Source organism: Bactrocera tryoni, chromosome 4 (genome assembly GCF_016617805.1).
Source record: "Bactrocera tryoni isolate S06 chromosome 4, CSIRO_BtryS06_freeze2, whole genome shotgun sequence".
Lineage (NCBI taxonomy): Eukaryota > Metazoa > Arthropoda > Insecta > Diptera > Tephritidae > Bactrocera > Bactrocera tryoni.
The window spans coordinates 61,774,943-61,799,916 of record NC_052502.1 but is presented as its reverse complement, the minus strand read 5'-3'; the positions used below and the strand labels follow the sequence as shown (position 1 = coordinate 61,799,916).

Below are 24,974 nucleotides of genomic sequence, written 5' to 3'. Positions count from 1 at the left end.
TTAATATGCGGGAATATACACCCGTCTTACAATTATTTTTGTTTTAATTTTCCTGTATTTTGAACAGGGCTTTTTTGTATATTGCCTGTTTTGTAAATACAGGACTTTTTAATTTTGGCCGAGCACTATATCCGGCTTGAAGGACCAAATGTTTAAACTCAACAAAGATTTGTCATTCCTTACCACTGGTGGGGGGAAATGAAAAGACCTTCACTGAGCAGAGAATAATTTCATTCTAATTTTATTTTGATATTTTCATTACTTATATACAATTTTTAAAACTAAAAACTACCTTCGATATAAATAAAAATGAATTGTTGTTCGTTAGTCTGATTAAAACTCGAGAACGGCTGGGCCGATTGAGCTGACTTTGGTTTTAAAATGTTTGTCGTAGTCCAGGGTAGGTCTAAACGGTGAGCAAATAAGGAAAAATTACGAGTAAGATAGAGTAAAACGACAATTGCATTTTCCCATATAAAAGTTGACCACTTACTTGCTGTCAAACATTTGACGGTATTTGTACTCTCAGTTCCACTCGAATTGAAGAACGCATTAAAACAAGACTTTTGAATCGACAACATAATATCAACTTTGCTTATAACATCGTGTATTTAAATTTCAATTTCAAATTTCAAAATATATAAGAATAATTAATGTGTTGGCATGTTTGATGGTGCCAACCTTACAGTGTTACCAACTCTCAAAAATACTTTTATTATAATAACTGAGGCATCTCTGCCTGTGCAGACTCCACATTGCTCATTGCTTACTAGATATAGAATACTACATAGTTTGCCACATATGGTAAGCTAGAAGCTGTCTCTTCAGCAGTTTAACAGCGCAGTTTTCATTTATATGAAAATTTCGAAGAGGCAACATATTCATTTCACATATGCCGACGGCATTTTAATTTCGGTAATATGAAAATTAGAAGAACGAGTTAAGACGGTTGTGTTATATTATAAAAATAAAGTACATTTTCAAAATAACATTTAATATTTAGTTTAATATTGTTAATTTATAGAAATATTATGCAAATTGGGTTGGGAAGTCTTAAATTTAATAAACTTATACAAGCATAAATCAAAATATCATTTCTCATTTTAAATTTATTATTTTAATTTCAAAATATAAATATACTTAATGTGTTGACATGTTTGATGGTGCCAACCTTACAGTGTTACCAACTCTCAAAAATACTTTTATTATAATAACGGGGCATCTCTGCATGTGCAGACTTTATAAAAATAAAGTACATTTTCAAAATAACATTTAATATTTAGTGTAATATTGTTAATTTATAGAAATATTATGCAAATTGGGTTGGGAAGTCTTAAATTTAATAAACTTATACAAGCATAAATCAAAATATCATTTCTCATTTTAAATTTATTATTTTAATTGGTATATACAAGTTATGCCACAATTATTACATAGTAGTCCAAAAATATAAATTCTTATTTTTCTCAGAAATAGATTTGTAAAAAAAGGATATTTATCCTTTTTTTATGTTCCACACAAAAGATTTAAGGAGTTCAAGAGCTCAAAACGTGCCCTACATCAGCTACCTACCCGACGGCGTTTCGCAAATGATAAAATAAATTTTTCAAGAGCTCAAAGCGTACGCTACATCATCTCGAACCTACCTACCCTACGCTTTTGCGCAAATGATTATATCATGATAGCAAATGCCCACATACAGATTTGGCAATGGCAATAACAGTTAGTATTCTATAAATTCTATCCTGTCGAGATGCCCTGTAATAAGTGTATCCGAACGTTCCATTGTTTTGTCATCTCATGCAAAAAGCACGTGTATCCGAACGTTACATTGTTTTGTCCAAAAATTTAGAGACTTTTTGCTGCGCTCCTACTTTAACATCCTTGGTTTTGTCATCTCATGTTAAAAAAAAAGAAACATTTAATTGGAGAAATAAGAAAGTAATAAGTGTATCCGAACGTTCCATTGTTTTGTCATCTCATGTAAAAAGCACGTGTATCCGAACGTTACCTTGTTTTGTACATACATTTAGAGACTTTTTGCTGCGCTCCTACTTTAACATCCTTGGTTTTGTCATCTCATGTTAAAAAAAAAAGAAACATTTAATTGGAGAAATAAGAAAGTAATAAGTGTATCCGAACGTTCCATTTGTTTTGTCATCTCATGTAAAAAGCACGTGTATCCGGACAATACATTGTTTTGTCCATAAATTTAGAGACTTTTTGCTGCGCTCCTACTTTAACATCCTTGGTTTTGTCATCTCATGTTAAAAAAAAGAAACATTTAATTGGAGAAATAAGAAAGTAATAAGTGTATCCGAACGTTCCATTGTTTTGTCATCTCATGTAAAAAGCACGTGTATCCGAACGTTACATTGTTTTGTACATACATTTAGAGACTTTTTGCTGCGCTCCTACTTTAACATCCTTGGTTTTGTCATCTCATGTTAAAAAAAAGAAACATTTAATTGGAGAAATAAGAAAGTAATAAGTGTATCCGAACGTTCCATTGTTTTGTCATCTCATGTAAAAAGCACGTGTATCCGAACGTTACATTGTTTTGTCCATAAATTTAGAGACTTTTTGCTGCGCTCCTACTTTAACATCCTTGGTTTTGTCATCTCATGTTAAAAAAAAAAGAAACATTTAATTGGAGAAATATTGAAATACTGCTAAAAGTGATTTTCTTCTCGCTGCTTACAATGCCGAGGAAAAGAAAACGACCTGACATAGGTCGTCGAAGTCGTGTAAATGTGCAACGAGCTGCTTTACGCTCCAACCGCACTAATGACCAGCGAGATGCTGATAATGATAACAGTCGTACAAGTATGGGAGAATTACGTTCAAGAGTAAATAGCTATCAAGTGGATAGGGGAGAATGGAACGAGTTCGTGCACATCGATCACAACAGCAGCGAGCACGGGATAACGAATTTAATCGATTCCGCAGACGCAATGCTCCTGTAAACCTCGAACGAGGAGCATTTTCCTACGATCCGGAATTTGATTATAGTGCCGACAAATCTGTGACGATTGGAGAAATGTCAATCATTTGTCAACATTTTAAAGCATTAAAGTACAGTAGTGAACCTGCAGGATTATGTTGTGCTGGTGGCAATGTACAATTGCCTCAATTGGTTCCACCACCTGAACCATTACACTCATTAGGTAATGGGATGGAAAGAGAGTCTAAGCACTTCTTGGCTAACATCCAAAAATATAATAATTGCTTCCAAATGACATCGTTTGGTGCAACGCATATAGTACAAGACGGGTTCATACCTACTTTCAAGGTAGGATACCATAATTGTTTTAGTGAAATTCTAATTTGTATTTGTAGCACAATTAATTTAACCAGTTCTTAAACAATTACAGATACAAGGACAAATTCATCACCTACTGGGGACAATGCTGCCAGTGCCAGATGCAGATCATAAATTTTTGCAAATTTATTTTATGGGCAATCAAGATGTGGAAGTTGATACACGTTGTGGTTATAATCCAACCGTCAAGCGAATCATTGTCCAAAAACTGCAAACATTTCTTCACGAGAATAATGAATAATGAAGATGTTCAAAATGGCACTCGATCGGATGCCATCAGACAGCCATAATATTGTAATAAGAGCCGACAAAACACCTGCTGGAGAGCATGCAAGGAGGTTTAATTCACCGACAATAGATGAAGTGGCTATTGTCGTTGTTGGAGAGAATTTGCAATCAAGAGATATTGTACTTCATCGCCGGAACAATGAATTGAAACGTGTATATGAAACGCATAGAGCTTATGATGCTTTACAATACCTATTAAGAAGGAGAAGATGGGTACCATTTTAATATCAAAATGGTTAATCCAACAACAGGTAATTAGATTATACAAAATAAAATATTTTATATGTTCAATATATACATAAATGTATTTTTTGCCATGAATTATTATGCATACAGACTCATGATCCGTGAAGGTGAAGTAAATCACATTTTGATGTGTCAACGGCTCTTTCATCAGTATGCAGTGGACATGTACGTCAAAATTGAGACTGAAAGATTGACATACATCCGTCTTAACCAACAGCAGCTTCGATCTGAAGAGTACATTCATCTCCGCGATGCAATCAATGCTGACGGCAATGCAAATAATGTAGGAAGAATGACAATTTTACCGGCCACTTACATCGGAAGCCCGCGCCACATGCACGAGTACGCTCAAGATGCGATGTCTTATGTTCGAAAGTATGGCCGTCCAGACCTATTTATTACATTCACCTGTAACCCACAATGGATTCAAATAAAAAAAGAACTGCTACACAACCAAACACCACTTGATAGGCATGACATCACAGCCAGAGTTTACAAGCAAAAATTAAAATCTTTCCAACATCATTACAAAACATCGTGTGGATGGCCAAGTACGTTGTTGGATGTACTCTGTTGAGTGGCAAAAGCGTGGTTTGCCACATGCTCATATATTAGTCTGGTTGGTTGACAAAATAAGGCCAGAAGAAATTGATTCCATTATTTCAGCCGAAATTCCTGATGAAAGGGTTGACCCAAAATTGCATACGATAGTAACTAAACACATGATACATGGACCTTGCGGAGTTTTCAACAACAGCTCACCATGTATGATCGACGGCAAGTGCTCCAAACGGCACCCGAGAAACTTGCTTGCCGAAACCATCTCGGGAATCGATGGTTACCCATTGTATCGTCGGCGATCAGTTGAGGACGGTGGACGATCTGTAGATGTCAAGATAAAAGGACAAGATTTTAATGTACATAGACAATCGTTGGATTGTGCCGTTCTCGCCCATATTGTCCAAAACTTTTGAGCTTACATCAACGTGGAATTTTGTAACTCTGTGAAATCCATAAAGTACATATGTAAATATGTTAACAAAGGTAGCGACATGGCCATGTTCGCAGTAACAAACACAAATGATGAAGTGTTTCACTATCAGATGGGTCGCTATGTAAGCAGCAATGAGGCTATTTGGCGCATATTTTCGTTTGCAATTCATGAAAGACATCCCACTGTATTGCATTTGGCAGTTCATTTAGAAAATGGACAACGAGTGTATTTCAACCCAAACAACGCTGTGGATAGAGCGGCACGTCCACCTGTGACCACATTGACAGGTTTCTTCTCAATTTGTGCAACTGATCAATTCGCTCGCACTTTGCTGTATGCTAATATGCCGCGCTACTACACATGGAACGCATCACCAAAGTCTTTTCAGCGTCGTAAACAAGGAACACCACTTGAAGGATATGAAAATGTATTTGCCACAGATGCTATAGGCCGTATATATGCAGTACATCCTAATAACGATGAATGTTATTATCTTAGATTGTTATTGGTGAATGTTCCTGGTCCGACATCTTTTCAACAATTGCGAACAGTTGATGGACATCTGTGTGCGACTTACCGTGAGGCGTGTCAATTATTACGGTTGCTTGAAAACGATTCGCATTGAGATGATACGCTCAAGGATTCCGTGATATCTTCATCGCCGCATCAAATTCGCACACTGTTTGCGATTATAATATCGACATGTTTCCCCTCAAATCCGAATGATTTGTGGATGTAATATAGGGATGACATGTCTGAGGATGTGTTGCATTGCGTGCGTTGTGAAACTTTGAATCCTACATTGGAAATTACGGCAGAGATTTACAATGACACATTGATCATAATAGAAGATATGTGTTTGTTGATGGCAAATAAAGTATTGTAGTGTTTGGGCCTGACAGCACCCAATCGTGCTATGCAAGATGCATTAAACCATGAGTTGCAAAGAGAACTCCAGTACGATACTCAAGCTATGACCGAAGCAGTTCGCACAACTGTTCCGCAATTGAACGAAGAACAAAGGATTGCGTACGATCGTTTAACACAAGCTGTAAACAGTTAATTTCGTCAGACTCTTCCAGTAATTAGTCGATCGACTGTTGCTGACGAAATAAACGCATGTCTAAAATCATCAAATTTGTGGCGGCACGTAAAGACACTACAATTAACTACTAACATGCGAGTGTTTTTGCAACAAGATCAAACTGCGACTGTGTTTTCGAAGCAGTTGCTGGATATTGGCAATAGTAAGGTCGCAGTTGACTGCTCGACCGGATTAATGACTTTTCCCACAGATTTCTGTCACTTCACAGAATCGAAAAAGGAGCTTATTCAGCGTGTTTTTCCGGACATTAAACAACAATATAATAACCACGATTGGCTAAGTGAACGAGCAATATTGGCAGAAAAAAACAAAGATGTCGATGATCTCAATGCTACCATTCAGAATTTCCTTCCAGGAGAGTTGTTTACGTACAAATCAGTTGACACGGCCACAAACCAGGATGACGTAGTCAACTATCCTACAGAATTTTTAAATTCATTGGACTTGCCTGGACTATCACCATATAATTTGAAATTAAAAGTAGGGTCAGTTGTCATCATGCTGCGTAATATTAATAAACCTCGACTTTGCAATGAAACGAGATTGGTTGTGAAGAAACTCATGAATAAATCATCGAAGCTAAAAAAATCAAAGGAAAATACAAAGGAGAGGATGTCTTAATCCCACGAATACCTATGATTCCAACGGATTTGCCATTTGATTTTAAGAGGTTGCAATTTCCCGTGCGTCTGGCGTTTGCGATGACCATAAATAAATCGTAAGGCCAATCGTTGCAAGTTTGCGGAATAAACTTAGAGTTTCCCTGTTTCGCACATGGACAATTATACGTTGAGTGTTCGCGTGTCGGAAAACCAACATCCTTATTTATTTACGCACCGCAAAAAAAAAAACTAAAAATATTGTCTACCAGAAAGCACTATAAACTGTATATGATCATAACTGTGTTGTATTTAATTTAAGCAAAGATTTGTTTATCATGTTCACAGTCCAGAAACGAGCACATCCAAGAAAATTTTGAATTTTTGTATATGAAGTGTATAAATATAAATAAATGACTTAATATGTATATAATATGTGCATTTGGATCCTTAATGTCAACGTGTATTAGTAACTCTTTATTTCCATCAACTTGGCTCCATCTACTTGGGAACCACTTGGCTCGCCAGGACATGATAATATGGTGGAAGTACTAGGCGACTCGGACAAATCTGATTCGATCAGAACATTATCAATGTTGAGCTGCTGGCTGTCTTCAATAACATCAATATCTAACAGAACATTCTTGATGTTGGGCTTTTGGCTGTCTTCAATAACTTGAATGTCCTGTATGTCTTCGGCCGATAAATTTAATTCACAGAATGTCTCCTCAGATGATGAAGATGGCATTGTAGAAACGTGTTTTGGTTTAGATAGCAGCTTTTGCTTTAATATATTTTTTTGTACTTTTGCCATGTTCACGCGTATTATTCGTTCTACATTCTCACCACACTTGGTACAAAATCTGAAGGTAACAGCGATTATGTTGTAGCATTCGTCGCATCTTAATAATAATTTAATACAATCTGGACAGTTATTATTTTTTTCTGCCGTTCCATCCACTTTTTACAAAACGGACAATGCATTTTAAGGAGTTGAGCGATATATAGCTTCACTATAACTATATTATAGTTGTTTGAATTCTTTATTTTCTCGACGACAGATGTAGTTCTTCTTCTTTTCCTAACCATGGCCATCGTCAAAAAAAAAACGACAGATGTATCGGGTGATTTTTTAAGAGCTTGATAACTTTTTTAAAAAAAAAAACGCATAAAATTTGCAAAATCTCATCGGTTCTTTATTTGAAACGTTAGATTGGTTCATGACATTTACTTTTTGAAGATAATTTCATTTAAATGTTGACCGCGGCTGCGTCTTAGGTGGTCCATTCGGAAAGTCCAATTTTGGGCAACTTTTTCGAGCATTTCGACCGGAATAGCCCGAATTTCTTCGGAAATGTTGTCTTCCAAAGCTGGAATAGTTGCTGGCTTATTTCTGTAGACTTTAGACTTGACGTAGCCCCACAAAAAATAGTCTAAAGGCGTTAAATCGCATGATCTTGGTGGCCAACTGCCCATGCATCCCGAAAAATGCACTGTTTGGTGTGGTTTGTACGCTGGTGGAATCATTGGACCGTATTTTTTCAAAGATGCTGTTGGACGCAACGTTACGGTGAATGGCGATCGCTATCGTTCGATGCTAACAAACTTTTTGTTGCCAAAAATGGAAGAACTGAACTTGGTTGACATGTGGTTTCAACAAGATGGCGCTACATGCCACACAGCTCGCGATTCTATGGCCATTTTGAGGGAAAACTTCGGAGAACAATTCATCTCAAGAAATGGACCCGTAAGTTGGCCACCAAGATCATGCGATTTAACGCCTTTAGACTATTTTTTGTGGGGCTACGTCAAGTCTAAAGTCTACAGAAATAAGCCAGCAACTATTCCAGCTTTGGAAGACAACATTTCCGAAGAAATTCGGGCTATTCCGGCCGAAATGCTCGAAAAAGTTGCCCAAAATTGGACTTTCCGAATGGACCACCTAAGACGCAGCCGCGGTCAACATTTAAATGAAATTATCTTCAAAAAGTAAATGTCATGAACCAATCTAACGTTTCAAATAAAGAACCGATGAGATTTTGCAAATTTTATGCGTTTTTTTTTAAAAAAAAGTTATCAAGCTCTTAAAAAATCACCCGATAGTTTGATAGTTATAGTGTAAATATTTGTCAGTATTCACTCAAAAAAAATTGTCTATGGTAAAATGTCACTTGAAATGTTAACGTCTCTTTGCTGTGCATCTATACTATAATTCTTTAATATTCCTAAAAATCTAAAAGCAGCAAATTTCAATAAAATTAAAAAAGTATTGTGTCGTGTGTTTGTGACTTACTAAATATGCCCCCAATAATTAGGCGGTGCGAAGTTCGCCGGGTCAGCTAGTCTTAAATAATTAAATATACATATGTGTATGTGTGTATGTTTGTATGTATTGCATCATATTGTTTATGCTGCTTGATATGTTTTATGCTACATGGGGTTGTTTTCAAGTGTACAATTTAATACATGTGTGTGTGTGTTTAATGTTAACATATAATAACGTTATTTCATCTGTAAATTTATGACTTGGTTCCCCATTAAGGTGTCCGTTATTTCTCAAATGTTTGTATATTAATATATAAATAGATATTTATATTTAGTATAATTTCGGCTTTGCTGATAAGTAAGCATGTTCAATGATATTTGAACAGTTGTTTTGATGATTTTTCTTTAATGTTGTTCGTTTACTGAATCAAAAGGTTGTTTTGGTGTTTATTGCTACAAGTATTATAAGGAATACCTTCCTTAACTCGCGCAAGGTGTGCGCGAAGATGGTCACAAAAATGCTCACTGACGACAAGAAATTGCGCCAAGTGAAAGTGAAAGGAAGAAAATTTGAAAGTGACCCCTAGTTTTTGAATAACGTAATCACGACGACGACAAAGAGGCAAGCATTTTGAGACGACAGAGGGGATCCAAACAGCATGCACTTCAGCTCTCAAGGCTATTCCGGAGAGTGCCTTCCGTGACGTCTTCAATGCTTGGAAATCGCGCTGGCAGCGCTGCATCGACGCAAAAAAGCGTATTATGAAAGTTTTTCAAGAATTGTAACGATTGGTTCAATAAATTTTTTTGAATCGACTCAGTGCTACTACTTTCCGGACAAACCCCGTATATTTTTTACAATGTTTTTTTCTGGAACCAATGTACCGTGTGAAACTGAATTAGGTGTACTACACTTTTATACATAAACATATATATGTATGTCTCAAAATACACATTTAGTTTATAATAGGTTGTCAAAAAAGTCTTGCGGTATTTTTACAGAATTTTTTTTTTTTTTTTTATTGAAATTGAAATGAATTTTTGATGACTCATGCCCAGCTCTTGAGCGATGCTACGGCTGCTACTATGGCGGTCTCTTTCGACCAACTCAGCGAATTTATCGCAATTTTCGACGACAGGTCTTCCGGAGCGTGGCGCATCTTCGACCACCTCTACACCAGAACGAAAACGTTAAAACCATCGTTGTGCGGTGGAAATGGAAACTGTATCGGGTCCATAAACTGCACAAATTTTATTGGCGGCTTGAGATGCATTTTTGCCTTTATCGTAATAGTACTGTAAAATATGCCGTATTTTCTCTTTATTTTGCTCCATGTTTGCGACGCTATAATTCAGGGACGACTTAAAAGAAACGACAATCAATCAAACACGTGTTAGCGCGTGAAATGAGCTTTTCAAAAAGGTATATAGCATGATCCGATGCGACGAAAAAAAGTAGAACTACGCGCTTTCAGCGCCAACTAGCGAAAATACCGCAAGACTTTGTTGACAACCTAATATTTGGAAATTTGCTTGTAAAAATAAGTCATAAAATCTTTTAAATATGTTATTATAAAGTTTTTTGTTTTTGACGATAAAATTCCGCATTGAGACTAGGTTGTAATAGGATGATCAAACTCTCGTTTATGTAAAGAGTTTTCAATCATTGCAAATTCAAAGAAACAATTTGTAATTGCCTTATGTAAAAATGTATGAGTGTATGAATGTAGTTTTTTATTGTTGACATCAATATACATATTAATTAGAATTACAATTCATTATCTCTGATTGCAAAAGTCGATTGTCTGAAGCGCTGTTATCAACGCATGACGTGTATATACACGTACATACGAATATGTACCTTTATTGTATGCATATAAAACTGTAAAAAACCGGTAAAAGCTTACTTTAATAGGTTTCGGATAAAAATATGCAGCAGTATTTGTTTCGTGTTCCCAAAGATATGTTCTATTATTAATACACTCAAAAAATTCAGTAGAATGCTTTGTAAACTCATATCTGCTACTTTAGATACCTTTAAAATAAGTCACAAAGATAAATTATTTATAAAATATAGTTTTTAGTTATTTTTTACTGCAAAATGCGATAAAGACATTTATAGAGTTTTTTGATTGATGTTGTTTATATTTTAATCGATTTTATAAGAAAAGCTTGGATTTTATTTACATATTTAGATAACCAAAAATTTTAATTAATGTGTGTAGTGTATAGATTAACACTCTTATTGCGTATCTATAAAAGCGCGATTATAAAGCCAATAGTACGCCAAAATTTTCATTGTTAATGGTATAAGGACTGCGTCGAATAAAATTGTCCGTTACAAAAATGAAAAAATCTTTTAAACCAGTTGCCCGATTTTTATAAACTAAAATATTTTATTAAAAACATTTATTTTAAATTTGAAAAACTGAAGAATAAACCAAGAATTATATGTTATTAACAAATATTTTTATTTTGTCCGGAACCCCGTCCATTAGTGATTTTATGGTAGTGTCTGATACTCTCATAGCTGTTGAAGACCACTTTCTTTTAAAATTTTGAAGGTCTTTGGTCACTTTTTTTGTTGCCTTCATCTCCCTTTGTACTAAAGCCCAGTATCTCTCAATCGGCCTTAGTTCTGGACAGTTAGGTGTACTTGCTTCTCTTGGTACATAAATCACTCCATTTCGTTGGAAGCACTCTAAGGCTGTGTTGCTATAGTGACATGAAGCGAGGTCAGGCCAAAAAAACGTGGACACTTCATGTTGGCTTAAAAATGGGAGCAATCTCTTTTGTAAACATTCCTTCACATAAATTTCGCTGTTGATTGTACCCGATGTAACGAATGAGCTCCTCCTTTTGCCACAACTGCAAATTGCCTGCCACACAAGAAATTTCTTTGGCAATTTTATCACTTTTTTGGCTTTGAATATTTCAGCAACATTTCCTCGAAAATCGGCTGTATAAAATTCCTATCCAGGTAGCTGAGAAAAGTCCGCTAAAACGTTAAAAAAGGCCGCTAAAACGTAGGTCTCGTCATCCATTATGCAGTATTCGAATTTATTGACAAAATTTTTCCTCAGCTTCTTAGCTCGTTGTTTTGCGGTTTCGTTCTTGACGGCGTTTCTATCCGGAACTTTCTGTACCTTGTGCGTCTTCAGACCAGCTTCTTTCTTCATCCTGTGTACGAAAGATTGTGAACAGCCAGCCTTCCTCGCCAATTTCCTGCCCGAAATGCTTGGGTCTTTTTACCAGAACCTTTCTTCCTGTCGATACGCACATCTTCCTTAAAGCGTTTAATAACGCGAGAAATGGTTTTAGGGTTAGCCCCCACCTCCTTGGCAATTTTCTTTTCTTTTCGGTTTCTTTTGTTCTAATATTTTTTTCGCCCACTTCCACTTTTCATTTTCGCGTTAAATAAATTTTTATTGACCTAACGCAGACATAATATTTTTTGGCATTTATTTCAGAGCTACTAAGATAAAAATTCGTTTATTTGAAATTTTTAATTACACGATATGGAAAAAATGTAACGGACAATTTTATGCGACGCAGTCCTTTGTAGTTAAAATTGTTAATAAACTTCAGTTATTACCTTAACAACGTTACAAGATATTTGTGTTTTAATGTGTTACGTCTAAAAAAATCGTTAAAGATGTCTGGTTAAGAGTATGAATTCCCTTATTGTACGAAATAAATTATATTTTACTTTATTATAGTTTCTTTCTATTCATCTTTTGCTATTAATTTCCGTAGTTGGAAAAACCTTTTTGAAATTTTATTCGTGAGGGGCAGTATGTTAATGAGATGCTGTAATTTCCTATTTGTGGCCGCAAGCGTCCATAACATCATTCTTTGTGCGAATATTTCATATTATTTCTCTTAAATTTATTGATACATGTTCAATAATTCAGAACTGATTCATTGTTTTTCCAAGTGTAGTTCTAGAGCTGACGAGATTGTCATATACACAAACACGATTAGCACTTTGAATAATTTGAATTTGCTCTCAACTCAAACTTTAAAAGAGACAAGACAAATTTTGAAAGCTCATTAAAGAGTTACTTGATTCACAATTGCTTTAAATAATTGTACTTTATGTTTTTTGTTTTGCCGGTTGCGTTAAATAAAATAAAAAATTTTAATAATTGCTTCAGATGTGTGCTTAATTTTATATACTTTTGTAGAGCCAATATCTTACCCGATTATTCATGGGAGTAACTGTATACGAATACATGTTTAGTGTGTGCATTTGTTTTTAGTCGTGTAGTAAAACAGAAGTTTTCTTATTTGAAAAACTAAATGTCAGTATAGAAATAAACATTTTGCGGGCAACACGTGTTTGTATTCTGCGTTCTTCGTTAGTTACTCGCCCTGCCTACTTCATTCCCTGTCTTTCGCATTCATTTGAATTTTTTGATTTCAGACGGTGATTAATTTTTTGTGTGAACTTACCTATGTTTAAGTGTATGAAAATAGAAGAGAAGTGATTGGTTTAGTGAATAGTGAATAGTTTCGAAAGTAGTCCTTGTGAATGTCATTTGGTTAATTTGTATGATTTTATATAAAATATGATATATTTAATTTGCCTAATACTTTAAAAGTAACAGCAAGTCGTTACAACTAGCTTTGTAAAATTTAATGCGAAATATGTTCATTTCATTTCATCGACACTTAGCGCCAAAAAGAATATGAAATTATGAAATACATGAAATTAGAGAAAGTAGAAAGAAGAGAAAGCTAATAAATGCGTGTCACCAAGGAATAATGACTTTCCTCAATGTGCAGGTTTAGGGAAGTATATATGTATTTGACTTAAAGTGCCAGTGTTGTCAGCAGTAGTACCGTTAACACGGATTCAATTGCGCATGCATTTATATAAAACTGCATTCACATACGTTTCAATTAATTTTCAATATTCAGGTTGTGCGTCATCATTACTTCCTCTCTTATAACCTTTTACTTTTTTATACTGTTTGTGTTTTCTTGTAACTCAGAATTTCTATAATTAAGCCCATAGAAAACAGGAATATCGTACGAGTATGATGCGAAGATAGAGGCAACACCTGATTAGGTTTGATCTTTTCCTGACCCGAACTCGTGTAGTTGATAAGTTATCAGACCAATAGGACCCACAAAACAGTATAAAATGGTTCATGTGTAAACAGTTATTGATTTACCGCCACTGTTAACTAATAGCTCACTTTACACGGAATTCTTTCAAGTTCACTTAGATAGGAATTGGAATTAAACTACAATTATGCAGAGAAGGAAATCGGATACCACTGGTCAAGTCAGCAAGTGGCGTTTTGCCACAATTAAGGAAGATAATAACAGTGCAGATTTGGAAAGAAGAAAATCGGACACGATGAGTCAAGGTAGGGAGCGTGTAGGACTTCAATATAAAGTAATATTCTTTTTTTTAACAATTATATAAAAAGTGACGTGCGTTATATAGTTTGAATACCAAAATATAGCTTTAAAACTTAGGCCGCATCTTGAAATTTACATTGCTTAATTGGTGTTTAAATATGATTTAATAGCGTTCTTTTGTTTCTCACTGTACGTTTTTGTTGGAGTATGGAATTTAGTAAGAACTGTTTTAAAATTTTACTTTCGATTTCATCCTTCAATAATAAATATATGAATACACTCATCCTCTACCTTTTTGGCGTTGTATTCATATGTGATTTTTATAGTGTTTATATGGAAATTTCTTTTTGTTCTGAATTTTATTTGCAGAAAGCAAATCGCACAAGTAAAAAGTCTAACCAAACCGAACTCAGTACGAAACGAAAGCAGTGAAACTTATAGAGAAAACTGTTTCAGACTTTCTGCCAACACAAAAGAACGACGAGACTGCTCTACATACAATAGGCTTGGCCAAGCGGCCTGCAGGCAGGCAAAAAGGCAGAATACAGGGTGTAGTTAAATTTGTGTTTTACGCACTGGCCGGCCAAAGCATCTTTAAATATTCACAACGTCCACCCACCAAATTTCGTTAGATACGAAATACAGACTACATTAATAAAATAAGAAAATTTTAAAATAATATCAATTTTTTAGGCAACATTTATATACTTAAAATTCCATAATTGTAACTGTCGCAACGTGGTAGACCGCAAAAGTTAGCTAGTGGTTTATAGAGAACTTAATATATTTTTTGATTAATATTGTCTAAGTTTGAATTTTAAAAGGACTATTTATGAATACTATTGAACGTATCAATGTAATCGTATCATCAGAATCATCAATATCATCATCATCATCATCATCTCCATCACCATCTTCATTGTCATTATCAACGCCAGTTATATCATCATCATTAAACGAACTGGATTCATTAAACACCAACAATTCGTCAACAACGACGAAGACTGCGACGGCACCATCACAGTCCCCCACTGCGTTATCATTGACGGCAGATACATTGACAACATTTTCATCATCTTCTTACAGACAAGCTCAGTCTAGCGCACCTAGCACTAACACTCAAGCACATTTACACGACCAAACGCAGACGACGAAACAACCACTTTTGGTTGCATCACCAACACCGCCGCCCACGCCGCCTCCATCTATTATCGATTCATACTCATCATCCGCTTCCACATCACCTTGCTCATCAACCACCTCAGCATCCTTTCCCCAAACGTCTATTGAAAAGTTCAAGAATCAAGAGACACAAACCCAATTGACCCTCACAAATTCCCTACTGCTCTCCTCCACAGCATCTGTCGTTGCCGCTGCTATCAAAAACCAGTCCCTTGTACGCTCTGTGACCGCCACTAGCATAATGGATATGCCCTTCAACACATCACCCTCGCTGCGCGTGCGTACCACCTCGCTCAATCAATTGAAGAAAACAGCCGATCTTGCCATCGGAAATGAGTTGCATGTCTGTCCTAGCGTTATGTCTGATGAATTGCGCAAATTGCTACCACCGACATCTGAAACGGTAATGACTAAGCCATTTCCGGTGCGAGGTGAACGCGCCATTACCGACGTTACTACGCCGCATGTCATTGCCATGGTCGGTTTACCAGCTCGTGGTAAAACTTTTATCTCGAAAAAACTGGCGCGTTACTTGAATTGGATAGGCATTTCGACGCGCGTCTTCAATTTGGGCGAATACCGTCGTTGTGCAACCACAGCCTACAAGTCACATGAATTTTTCCGCGCTGATAATGAAGAAGCAATGGCCATACGGAATCGCTGCGCTAACCAGGCACTTCACGACTCCTGCGAATGGCTGCTGAGCGGCTTGGGCAGCGTTGCCGTGTTTGATGCGACAAACTCGACATGTGATCGTCGTCAACTAATCTACGATACTGTCGTTAAACAACATAACTTCCGCTTGTTCTTCGTGGAATCTATCTGTGACGATCCAAATATTATCGAACAAAACATTAAAGAAGTAAAGGTGAGCTCGCCCGATTACTACAATATGAACACAGAACTTGTGGTACGTGACTTTTTACAACGTATTGAACACTACGAAGAGCGCTACCAACCGATTGATGAGGAAACGGAATCGCATCTTAGCTTTTTGAAAATTTATAATGCAGGTAAAAAGACTGTGGTGTATAACAATGAGGGTCATGTAGAATCACGTATAGTTTACTACTTGATGAACACCCACATAACGCCACGTACTATATATTTGACGCGTCATGGCGAAAGTGAACATAATCTAAAGGGGCTTATTGGTGGCGATTCGAATCTTAGTGAACGTGGTCGCCAATACGCCAAGGCATTGTCTTCGTACATTGAACAGCAGCATATTGATGGATTACGAGTTTGGACGTCGTGGATGAAACGTGCTATTCAGACCGTGGCAGATGTAAAGGCACCACAAGAACGCTGGAAGGCGCTAAATGAGATTGATGCCGGTCATTGTGAGGAGATGACCTATGAACAGATCAAAGAAAAATTCCCTGAAGAGTTCAAGGCACGCGACTTAAACAAGTTTGCTTATCGTTATCCACGCGGGGAAAGCTATGAGGATTTGGTAGCGCGTCTGGAGCCGGTCATAATGGAGTTAGAACGTCAAGGTAATGTGTTGGTAGTATCGCATCAAGCGGTTTTGCGTTGTTTATTTGCTTATTTCTTGGATAAGTCTGCCGATGAGCTGCCATATTTATTTGTGCCGCTTCATACAGTCATCAAGCTGACACCGGTAGCTTATGGCTGTAAGGTGGAGCACATTAAACTGCCAATTGATGCAGTTGATACACATCGTCCCAAACCGAAGATACCCGGTGATGTGTCTCTGGGTCTCGATGGATTGAGTGGTGAATTGGTGGCACCCGATGGCGTGGGTAAGGTTTTGATTGTAGGTGACGATGTCAACGCGGCAAATGGCTGTAACAGAGCTATGGGCAATGGATTGGCAGTGCTGACAGAGGGCGTGGTTGTTGGCTCAAAGGATGCAGCCGAGAGCAACGCGGCCTACCTCTGACGGCAACATCCAAATACACCACTCAAACGAGGACTGCTGGCAAACCTCCAAAGGGTTAATACATTATAAGATAATGCAACATAAGCAAACATATACACAATGTACATTAAGCATTCGAACTGAATTTGTAATGATGAACTTTTGATTGATAGTTAACTGATAGCTGATGGTGATTTTACACACGCGTTTTTTTATAAGAAATTAGCGATATTGAACTGTTTAAGAGGTTCATTAATGACACGGAAGTTTACTATTTGCAACTTGGATATGACTGGACTCGATTTTGTATGCTAAGAGTATAGTTTTAGCTAAATGTCAATAAATTATATGTACTTATGTATGTAATAGAACGCTTTTGTGAGAATATTTTCGTCTAGTTACGTGATGAGTACATAATTACGAAACTAAACATGCATATATTCAATACAATATTATCATATATTATTACCCAAAGATTTAAAAATTAAGCATAATTGTTAATAATACATACATATAAATGATTGTAATACATACTACCAATATCTATCAATTTTTAAAATTATTTTCGTAAATTTGTGCTAACATTTTTTCGCGTATGCTTGTATTTTAATGAACTTGTGAATTTTGTATTCAATAAAACTTACTAAATTTTTTTGCAGAGGTAAGAAGACTAGGCTGAAACTATTTTGTAGCTAACAGCATATTACACAAATTCGTAGACACATATATAAACAATTTTATTGTTGTAAATTAATACAAACTAAAATACATAAATTTTGTAAAAGTAAGTTTTTTGTCATTATTTAAAAACAACACCTAATGTACTGAATCCCAAATAAATTAGCATATAATAAAAGCACTATACTGCATGGTTTTATTTAATTTCACCATGGGCGACCAAAATGCGTACAAAATACTTTTATTCTAGTTACAAGCCAGCCGATAAATAAATTCTTAAAGTGTTAAAAAGGCGTATTTAATTATTTTGTACTACATTTTTAAGGATTTTTAGCGATACTGAAATAGTTCTGAACTTATATCGATTTTGTAGCTGTTACGGCTGTAGAAAATATTCGCTTCGTGCTTTATTTTTAATAGATGTTAGTTGTCTCCTTTAAGCTGCTAGAAAACGTCATCCGGATTCACCAGAAACAAATGGTTGTTTATTGCAAAAGACAATTTTCTGTCTTAAATGTGTTTGAACTAATCTGATCATTGGGTCGACCTAGTTTTCTCTGTATCTGTAAAATTCAAACTAAAACGTTATCTCTTTTTCTATTTTACTTCTTATTTTTGTGGTTTTCAAGTTCGTATACATATATTCTAACCGTTGTTCTATAACTTAGTGTGAAATACAGCAATCATATCAAAAACACGATATGACTTTAGATGAGACTCTTGTAAAAATTTAAGAAGCGCTGCGAATATTCTGAATATTCATATAATTTAAAATTAAATTATAATAACTCTGACAGAATTGCTGCCTCCAGGTGTTAGATTTATTGTCCATCGTTGATATTTACTTTAACAAAAAAGTGTTAACTTAAGTTTTCAGAACTACGAGAGTTTTATATTGCAATTATTTTTAGAACGAGATAAATGAACCAACATCATTAAACTTCAAATATGTATATGTATGTAGTTCAGAAGCAGAAATGAAAAGGTAAGTAAATTTCTTAAGGTGCCTGCAGAGTGCGCGCTCAAAGCTGAGCCGAGCCCAAAGTTTGTTTTAGGGTTTGCGATATTCAGAATGTATGTTTTATGCATAAACAAAAAATACGGGTATTTACTACTTCCTGATAGATTAGGAAATTGCCATTATAAATTTGGGGGTATTTAATAAACTCTGTTGGACTAGGGAATTCCCGTAATTAGTTTTCCCTTGAAAATGATTTTCTACCACATTCATGGTAATTTCTTGTAAGCAAGGTTCCCTGCGACACCGAGTCCACGGTCTTCGTGTAGTACACTCTCAGCTGCGGCTGCTATACCTTCTTCACTCCGTGGGGGACGTGATCTATTCGGTCGAATATTATCCAATAATAAATGCTGCGACTCAATATAGGTGATAGTGTTGCAAATAGTATGCTCAGTATGCCGATTATTTTCGCCCTAAAAAAAGCGAAGCGAAACATAGGCTATGTTCGTAAATGCATCATGACGCGCATCGTGACGATTGCATAACAAACAGAACGTTCAGAAATGCCAATATTGCAGCACTGCAATAATCAAGCGTTCAAAAAGACAGCACTTCTATTAGCTGTCACTCATAATTTCTATCAAAAAATTGTTTACTGCATTTAACTACTGACGAAAAGTAAGTGCAAAACTGTTTTATTTTAATTTTTGTATTAAAATTTAGTTAAATTATGTTAATAATAATTGTATAAATTATTATTTTTAAATTTTTAGTGAAAATCTCAGTAATGCGGAGACACAGTTATTGCTGAGAGTACGGTAGAATATGGAGGACGAGTTTAAATCGGGTAGAAGGAAAAAAAATGTATTGTGGAAGAAAGTTGTGACCGAAGTTAAAAATGTAAATGAAAACAATAAAAATTAAAATGAAGTTCATCAGAAAAAGTAATAAAAAAATTATTCAAATAAAGGAAGGAGAGGTAAAGTAAATTTTTTATGATGAAAACATAGTGGTAAAATAGCTTCTTCTATCGATTCCATTGATATCATCTAAATCAACGGGGGCATCTTGAATTCCTTCGATTTCATTGTTGGTTTCCATATCGGCATGTGTTATTACATCGTTAATATGTTCAGAATAACCTCCCTTATTTATGATAAAATTGTGTAAGATAGCATAAGCGAGTATTACATTAGATGTGGCTTTAATGCTCGAAGCTTCAATATAATTTAAAATTTTAAACTGTTTATTAAAAATCTCGAAAGTTTGTTTTATAAATACTTTGTCTTTTAAAAGACAAACATTTGTACTCACAATTTTTTTTTTTTTTTTTGACTTTAATACCCTTCTTTTTCTTAAATTTGTTCACAAATTTCGTCTAGTGTTAGATTCAGCAAAATTTCCATTTTAGTATTATACGCGTTCAAAAATGCAAACAAATGTATCTGCAAATTGTCAAAAATTGTATAAGAAGTATCAAACGTCAAACTTGCAGTGTTTGTACTGTTGCTTATGCTGCAAGTCATGATGCATTTACGAACATAGCCATATTCTTTACAGAAGGCGAATTTTCGTAATAAAGTTGCACGATTTGTAAACGTTATTCAGGCGTGCGTCTTTTCCATGATGAAATGCCAAATAATATTGAAAACAATAACATGACAACTTGACATGACTCACGCGTGATCTGTCAAAAAAAGGCTATCGAAAAAATTACCTCTAATCCAACACATGTTACTTTCGATCAAAAGCTAAACGTGTACGCAAGATTCATACATATTACTGATGTTTATGGCTTCAAGATAAAATCTAATTGTAAACGTGAAAAATATTTCGTGATAATAAGAAAAAGAATTCAGAAGATTTCCCGTTATTTATATTAGTTTTAATAACATTATTTTAATTATATTGAAGAATGTGGTATTAACGGCTGTTATATAAAACTATTTATAATGTAATGCCAAATTATGTAAGTTGTTGTTAGCTTAATGATTAAAGACATGTCCCGCCGCACACGCATTTGCGTTTTTTCGAGTAAAAGAAATCTAATGTTTTAATATTACTTCCATTTTGGTATTAATGGTTAACATTATTGCCTTAAAACGCCTAACATGAAAGTAACACATCAGTAAATAATTAATTTAGCGACATACATTTACATACTTTTTTTCTCTGATGCCACAACGAAATTTTTCAAGCACTGTTTCTTTAAATTTTTCGAAGTTATCGGCATTAGTAGAAGTGGATGGAAGACTCGCATTAGGCTTTGTGCCACTCAAATATTTGTGTTGTTGTGTGATTGCACTTTTGCAACATTTTGCTGTAGCTAGTTTCCATTGGTAACAAAAAAAAATTCAAGCAAAGTCGGTAATTCTTTTATTTCATGGTCAAATTTGCTAGTCAAACTTTTGAAGTCGTAAACATACAGCTTTCAAACACACAATACTTTATACTCGAAATTTATTTGATTCGATTTGCGCAGTTTAAATACGCTAGTCCAGAAATTAAAGTTTATGTCGGATTTTAATTAAAGTGTTGACCTTAATTTTATTGAAACATATTTTTTTTTCTTTAAAATAGGAAAAATTCCTAGCCAAGTTGATGAAATAGTGGCCACATTTACAATAGATCAGCTGAGAGAAAAATGCCTCTCTTTTAATTTCAAATTAAGTGGTCTGTATAGCCATTTTAGTGAAAGCATTCAGAAAATATAATTTTCAATTTTTGAAGTTTTAAAAATAGGAAAAAATTCTGCACTTCTTAATGACAAACATACATACATATACATATGTATACAGTATTTTCCATTTTCTAAGCTCTATGGTCGTCGCCTTTGGATTATCTCATTTAGGGATAACAATTAATCACATTCGTGAAGACATTTTGGTTGCTCATTAAAAGAACTTTTATTTTTTTTAGTTAATAATCAAGTAACACAGAATACAAAAAATGCTTAACTGCGAAATATTTAGTACCGTATTTCTACCTCGCTGCACGTCTTTTATACATACAAATGTACTTACAGATTATATGTACATACATACGTAGATAGTATACCCATATATTAGTATAATTTTATAAATATACTTCTGATAACGCAGAAGGTTTTCTAGGTTTTTTTCCTTATTTCAAATCCGCTTAAAAGATTTATTGCAGACACAAAGAACACAATACGAATGTAATGATATTGGAAATAAAGGTATACAACCTCTCACCTGTGTTATCAAGCTCGTCTGCAATTGTAGCATGCATATATAGTATCACAAGAATTAATAAATATTAATGTATACGTCTATGTATATGGATGTTCCCTACAGTCACAATTATAAAATGTTCCTAAATTATTAGTTTATTTTTGTTGGCACCTGAATACACTCTGTTGCCGTGCACTCTTTCGTTTTTGCATGTACGTACGTACGTGTACGTGTATTTTGATAATCATTTAAGCCATACGTCATGTGAGCAAATAGTATTCGCACATTAATCATAGCCGACATTGAACCAGTTAGCCTGCGAACAAATATCCTTAGTTTATTTACTAAGTTAATATGAGTGTTTACTATTAGCAAACCTCTGTCGCATTGTATGAATTTGTAGCAGCATATGCTTACATAATATCTTTATTATACTGCGTTCAAACGGTGATGGTTTATCGGCAAATTATCTCTTGTTGCCGCTCAGTGCGTTCACACGAGCGACACAAGTCCAGCAAATTTAGTCGAGTTTTTCTGTATTCCTTTCATAAAATTTTCGTTAATGTTTGTGCGGTTCGGCTGCACGACACTTGTTACTTGTTGCTTGTTACATAGTTCATTTGTATGTTGGTATGTTGGTCACATACATTGGTTACAAGGAATTGAATATAGTAGAACAATATTTCGAATACCCGCTATTAATATTAAAGAAAAACTTATGATGGAAATTCCCTAATCCATCAGAATGTATTGAATACCCGCTAATAATATTTTCAATTTAGAAATTTAAATATATTTATTTTTTATATTTATGTTATACTATGCATATTACATACAAAAAGTATGTAGATAACAAAATTCAAATTTCAAACCGAGCGCCATTGGAACAATGAAAATAATTTCAAAAAGAAAAGGTTTGCTTAAATGCGTAGCAGCGAACTGTTACGATCAAGAATACAAAGACTGTCACCCGAGCACGAGCGGCACGGTCTCATCTCGCCGAAAAAACACTCTCGCCCACTAAAAACCGGTTTGGGCGACAAAAGAGCCCATGTGTGAACTCGCACTCATTGCTTTTACTTACCGTTCAGAATTAAAAATGAGTGTATTATGATATTACATATCTGGTGTCTACATACATATGTATGTCATCGGACATATACACTTTCTAAGTTACTTTTAGCTTTATTTCAGATCACATTTCAATTTCACTTGATAAGGTGAAAATTGCGACGATCAAAGGCTTCAAGAGAAAATTAATTAAAATAGATAGAGACTGCATTATTAAAATTAAAATGTTTTTTTTTGACAGAATATAGAAGTTTTGCCAAACCAGAAGATTCTTTGCAACGACATACTGTAGCGAAACATGTACTCAGATAAATATGATCGGGGACAAAATAAAACGGCAACTACGCTTTTTTCCATATAAAATTATTTTGAATTTCATCAGACCATTTGATTCTAATTCAGCTGCATAATCAAAGACGATTAGATCGTTCAATTGATCATGGTTTCGACTAACTCCCAAACGTGCATATCGTCACCTGAAATGCAAAATAACGTATCATCAAAAAATTCGAAATTGAATGTCTTATTGATTACGCTTCACCACTTCAAATTACTTATGTTCAACATTTTCTGGTTCTCCGATCAAATATAAACTAGTTTTAACCAATATTAAAATTGTCTTTCACTCATGTTCCATTTTATTTCGTGTTTCATTCATGCCACTGTAAATTTCCGAAAATGTTGTTACGTTATTTTGCATTTCAGGTGACGATATGTACATATATATTTCAATATCTTTACTTTTTTTTGTACTGTGTTTACCTTACGGTTGTTTGTAACACCTAAAACTAATCAATATAGATATAGTGTTATATATCATGTATAAATGATCCACCCGCTAGTGGGTTTATATAGGCTATTTAACCAAATTTGCTGAGAAGAAGTTTTTTCTAGCACATTTTCAAACACTGTAGAATAACGAAAGGTGCGATAACTCAATAAATAAATACCTCCGAGACATTACATTTAACTCTCAAGATGGTACGGCTTTATAGGAGTTACTATTTAAATTGAACAATTGGGCGACCCCGCCCACCTTTAGATGAAATCCTATATTTAACAAACTCTTTGACCAATATCAACCAAATTGAGTGTATGTCATTATTTTACGACGGAGTGAAAAAGAGTGAAATCTGTAACCACACCTACTACCCATATGTACGAGTATATTACAATTTTAAATTACAATACAGTGAGGCTGTTCACGATAAGGTGGTTATCGGGTTATGTGGTTATGTGGTTATGTGATTAAGTAAACAACAACAAAATGCGGTATGACAAAATAGCCAACTTTGACCAACCTAGGCCCTTGTTTACAGATTATGTGGTTGTTTGCTTTTTCCATTGTTAGAAAGTTGTTGGAATTTTACTAAATGGCAGCACAAAAAATAAATAAAACTCAGCGAGTGGCATTTCCATTTAGATTTTCTTATTGGAAAATCTGCTATTAACAACTGTTTTTTGGTTACAATCAGCAAATTAAAACCGAAATAAAAAGCATCGAAAAGCATCACAAAGCATCAAAAATCATCAATAATTATCAAAAATTATTATTTATACAAAGAATTTTTTGAACCCTTGAAATTCGGATTACTTAATAAGCATAAGTAAGTATTTTATAAGTAGGAGTAGGAATATAGGAATGAACAGCTGTTTGTGTAAAAATAAGCAAATAACCATACATAGGATGTTCACGGAGTATATACGTTATTTTTAATCTAATAATCACATAACCCGATAACCACCTTACCGTGAACAGCCTAAGTATATTAATCGCATGCCAATGAAGTTGTCGAAGTAAAACTTTGCAC

General features: G+C 34.8%; 2 protein-coding genes across 7 annotated transcripts in view; both read left to right on the top strand.

The window, feature by feature from the left end:
- Positions 1-18,123, top strand: part of LOC120773862 (6-phosphofructo-2-kinase/fructose-2,6-bisphosphatase 1) — a 131,614-nt gene extending 113,491 nt beyond the window's left edge. Inside the window, exons 1-2 of one of the 5 annotated variants that reach the window (XM_040103015.1) lie at positions 13,131-13,248; positions 14,562-18,123. In XM_040103015.1, the coding sequence (XP_039958949.1) occupies positions 15,025-17,280 (2,256 nt within the window). In that variant the 5' untranslated portion in view covers positions 13,131-13,248; positions 14,562-15,024 and the 3' untranslated portion in view covers positions 17,281-18,123. Of the gene's footprint in view, positions 1-13,130; positions 13,249-13,807; positions 14,198-14,561 lie in introns of those variants that run through there. The other 4 variants (XM_040103018.1, XM_040103016.1, XM_040103014.1 and 1 more) reach the window with 4 other exon arrangements.
- LOC120773860 overlaps positions 1-24,974 on the top strand; it is a 196,628-nt gene that overhangs the window by 152,024 nt on the left and 19,630 nt on the right. The gene's annotated exons all lie outside the window — the stretch shown is intronic.